Source organism: Lycium barbarum, chromosome 6 (genome assembly GCF_019175385.1).
Source record: "Lycium barbarum isolate Lr01 chromosome 6, ASM1917538v2, whole genome shotgun sequence".
In the NCBI taxonomy this organism is placed as follows: domain Eukaryota; kingdom Viridiplantae; phylum Streptophyta; class Magnoliopsida; order Solanales; family Solanaceae; genus Lycium; species Lycium barbarum.
In genome coordinates, this window is record NC_083342.1 from 661,092 (window position 1) to 665,411 (window position 4,320).

Here is a 4,320-nt window from a genome sequence, read left to right on the forward strand (position 1 = left end):
AACACAAAAATAATGAAAGGCTAACGGTCAAGTCAACATCATAATAGGAGGATAAATTTGATATAATACAACTATTTTCCTTCTCTCTGTTCTAAAACAGAGCAAAAACAGAGCACTCAAAACATAGCCAAAAAATGGTAGCTCTGTATCACAACCAATTTTCTCTCTCTAAAATACTCTCTTTCTCTCTCTTCATCTCCGTCTTCTTCACCATATCTCATTCTGACGATCTCTCATCCCTTTTAGTCTTCAAATCCAAAGCCGACACGTCGAATTATCTCGCTTCATGGTCTAAAAATGTGCCCTGTTCTTCATGGTTAGGCATTAAATGTCACCCCATTACTCATAGAGTCATAAAAATTGTACTCAATCACTTAAATCTCACAGGCTCAATATATCCATTAACCCATCTTACACAAATTCGTCATTTGAGTTTACACCACAATTCTCTCAATATGATACCGAGTTTCGATTCTTGGCCTAATTTGAAACATGTTTATCTCTCACACAACAACTTTTCGGGTGAATTCCCGTCAGGGATTAACCGTTTAAAGCGTCTCAGACGACTTGATTTGTCGTATAATGAGTTTTCAGGTGAGATACCTGTAATGGAGTTGGATCAGTTACCGCATTTGATGACTCTGTATCTTGAGTTTAATTCCTTTAGCGGATCACTTGGTGCTGATGAAACAAGAGCTGCTGTTCCACTTAAGGAGTTTAATATTTCTGGCAATGATTTTAGTGGAAAGATTCCAAATTGGTTGTCCAAATTTCCAGTGGCATCATTTTCAGGTAAAGTTAGCAAATGAGTGAGTTGGGTTAAATTTGAACCGGTCAAAACGGATAAAATTCACGAATAGTCATGTTAAGTTCATGTTTTTGAAAACAACTGTTACGGAGTTTCAAATTTACAGGTGAAATTTCAGGATATTATTATGCAGTTTCACTTATGAAATTTGAAACTTCATGATAATGGCTAGTTTCTCAACTACAAGACCGGAAAATGGCTACCCCGTCCTCTCCCTAAGCTCAAAACTGGAACAAATTAATAAACGGGTCTTGATTAAACCTATTCAAAGTTTTTGGGTAAAATTTGAGCGGATCAAAATGGATAAAATTCTCAAGTACCCAATTTTTAGTTTATCTTATTGTGAATTAACCACTGTCATGAAGTTCCATTTTTACAGGTGAAACTTCAGAATATTTTCATGGAGTTTCACTTGTGAAATCTGAGATTTCGTGACAATGGCTATTTTCTCTATTACAAGGTTGAAAAATGGCTAGCCCAACTTGTAGAAGTCAAAATTGGTCAAGTTAATAAACGGATCATCATTGAACCTGTTCAAATAATGATGATAATCCTATGTAGAAACAACGTTTACTAACCACTTTTCCGTCTTGTCTTTGAAAATTAACCACTGTCATGGATTTTCAAATTCCACAGGTCGAGTTTCACCTGTGGAAAATTCAAAGCTTCGTGACAGTTGATATTTTTTCAATTACAGGGTTTGAAAAGAGGTTTTTATGAATTTTTCCCTAATCCTACCTGCACAACATGATTCCATATCTCTTTCTTTTTTAGTTTGCTTTTAGAAAAAGAAAAAGAAAAAAAAAAAGGCGAAAGCTAATGTATTTTTCTTACAGGAAACGTTCGCCTCTGTGGATATCCATTACGAACTATTTGCCCGAGTGAAACAGTGAGTAGTAATCCAACAGTGATGAGCACTCCTAATTCACAAGTCAACTTTTCTAATCAAAAGAAGAAGAATTTGAGTTCAAACATGTTCCTCTTGATAGTCACAATTGATGCAATTGGTGTTATGATGACAGTTTTCGTAATAACATGTTGTTGTTATTACAGAAAGAAAAATCAAGAAAGAGAAACTTACACGTTGAAGAAGAAGAAGAACAATAATCAGGACACGAGTAGTTCAAGTTTGTACCATTCATTTGAATATGGTGTCAAAAGAACAAGTGATCAATTTGTAACAATGGTTTGTTTTGAAGGGTGCAAAGGTTTTAACAAAGTTGATGATTTGTTGAAGGCCTCAGCTGAAATGTTGGGAAAAGGGAGTGTTGGAACAAGTTACAAAGTGGCTATATTGGATAATAATGGAGATGTTGTTGTGGTTAAAAGGGTAATTGAAAAGTTGAGGAAAATGAAGGATGTTGATGGAATTTTGAGATTGATTGGTAATTTGAGACACATTAATGTTGTGTCACTTAGAGCTTATTATTCTTCAAAAGAGGAGTTGCTTCTTGTCTATGATTTTCTCCCCAATGGAAGCCTACACAACCTCTTACATGGTAATTTCTTCATCTTTTCTGTTCTCAATTCCAAAATTCAAATTATTGAGAAATTAAAACTTATATACATTATTAGTAACTATTTGTTATTTCTTGTACTTCAATTACCCTATTATTCTATTGTAGTCATTTTTCCTTTTTCCCAGAATGCTTTGTCATGCATGCTTTTTTTAGTATTTGCCGTGACTTCTTACTTTCGTTATTTCTTTTCCCGAACTGCTTTGAAACGCTTTTCCTTGAGCCGACGGTCAATTGGAAACAACCTCTCTACCTCCACGAGGTAGGGGTAAGGTCTCATACACACTACCCTCCCCAAACTCCACTTGTGGAATTATATTGGGTATGTTATTCTTGTTGTTGTTGTTATACTTTATTATTAACTAACTTCTTATACTATCAGCGTAATTTAACATATTATAGTCAGTTGTTTGCCTTATCTTTCAAATAACAAGTTACACTTATCATAATAGTTACTTATAGTTATCTTTTAGGTGATCTGATAATGTAAAAGTTCCACAGGTAATCGTGGACCGGGAAGAACACCATTGGATTGGACTACAAGACTAAAATATGCACTAGGAGCAGCAAAGGGACTTAGTTTCTTGCATAGCTACAACAAAACCAAGATTTGCCATGGGAATTTCACATCATCAAACATACTAATTGATCACTATGGCAATGCTTGTATCTCTGATATATGTCTCCACTTGCTCTTACAAATGCCAAATTCATCAAACAATGGGTACACAGCACCAGAATTATCAACACAAAACACTATGAACACAAACCAAAATCCAAGAAAATTTTCTCAAAAGAGTGATGTTTATAGCTTTGGAGTGGTTTTGTTAGAGATTTTGACTGGGAAAATTGCCACAAGTGAAGGGGAAACAAGTTTGGCAAAATGGGTACAAAGGGTTGTGAACAAAGAATGGACTTGGGATGTGTTTGATTTTGAACTTGCAAGGTATAAAGAAATGGAAGATGAAATGGTTGCACTTTTAAAAGTGGCTATGGCTTGTTTGGTTTCATCTCCTAAAGATAGGCCAAAGATGATTGTTGTGGAGAAAATGATCAAAGACATCACGAAAAGAGAGAACAAATAGAGGAACAATCCCATTATCCATCGAGTTTTGAATCGTGCGTCACTGACCCTCAAGAGAACAGGAAGAAAAATAGAATTCTTTACTACTAATTTTTCTCCTTCTACTCACAATTTGAATTTGATTCCTGGTAGACAAGTAGTCATGATGATTATTTTTTTTGTTTCCAATTTTCACCTAGAAATAATTTGGTAAAATTACTATATCATTCTGTACTTATTTTGGTTTTCTTGTATAAGCTACCCATTTCTTACCATAGTATTTGCCAAAGAGTGTAAAAATAATAATACGTGGATCACATAATTGTTTTCTTCTTATTTGTGCACCTTGTCTGTCATTATTAATTATTATCAGACTGAGAGGAAGTCATTGTCACTGTTAAAAATGTCTGAAAAATCCAAACTCAAAAGAAAGCGATCATATAAGGTAATAACTCTTCCAACTAGTCAAATGGTGTTTATATGTACTACTCCCTCCGTTTTAATTTATGTGAACTCATTTGACTAGGAACAACATTTAAGAAAGAGTGAAGATTTTTAAAACTTGTGGTTCAAAATAAGTGTTGAATATTTGTATGGTTGTAAGAAAGAGTGAAGACTTTAGGAAAGAGATCATTCATTTTGGCACGGATTAAAAAATATAGGTTCACATAAATTGAAACAGAGAGAGTATTATTTATTTTCCTACGGGTCTAACATTGCTTTTTTTGTTTGTCAAAAATAAGTGGACAACTTAGTAAACTCCAAACCTGATACTAACAATTTTTGTAATGAAAATGAAATATTCCGTAGCGAAATTATCTCGCGATAACGCTCAGCCACCCGTTCATCTCTAATGACGATGCCAAAAGTCTAAAGTGCTTTTAACAGTAGTGACTATTTAGCTAGTATAATCTTTTCTATCACCAAAGATA

At 34.2% G+C, this 4,320-nt stretch overlaps 1 protein-coding gene across 1 annotated transcript; it reads left to right on the forward strand.

Annotated features, from left to right (window-relative positions):
* Positions 1–3,722, forward strand: LOC132600362 (probable leucine-rich repeat receptor-like protein kinase At1g68400). Its single transcript, XM_060313450.1, has 3 exons — positions 1–792; positions 1,645–2,307; positions 2,827–3,722. Exons 1-3 carry the CDS (start codon positions 135–137, stop codon positions 3,408–3,410), a joined length of 1,905 nt encoding a protein of 634 aa, XP_060169433.1. The 5' UTR covers positions 1–134; the 3' UTR covers positions 3,411–3,722.
* Positions 3,723–4,320: the final 598 nt, after the last annotated feature.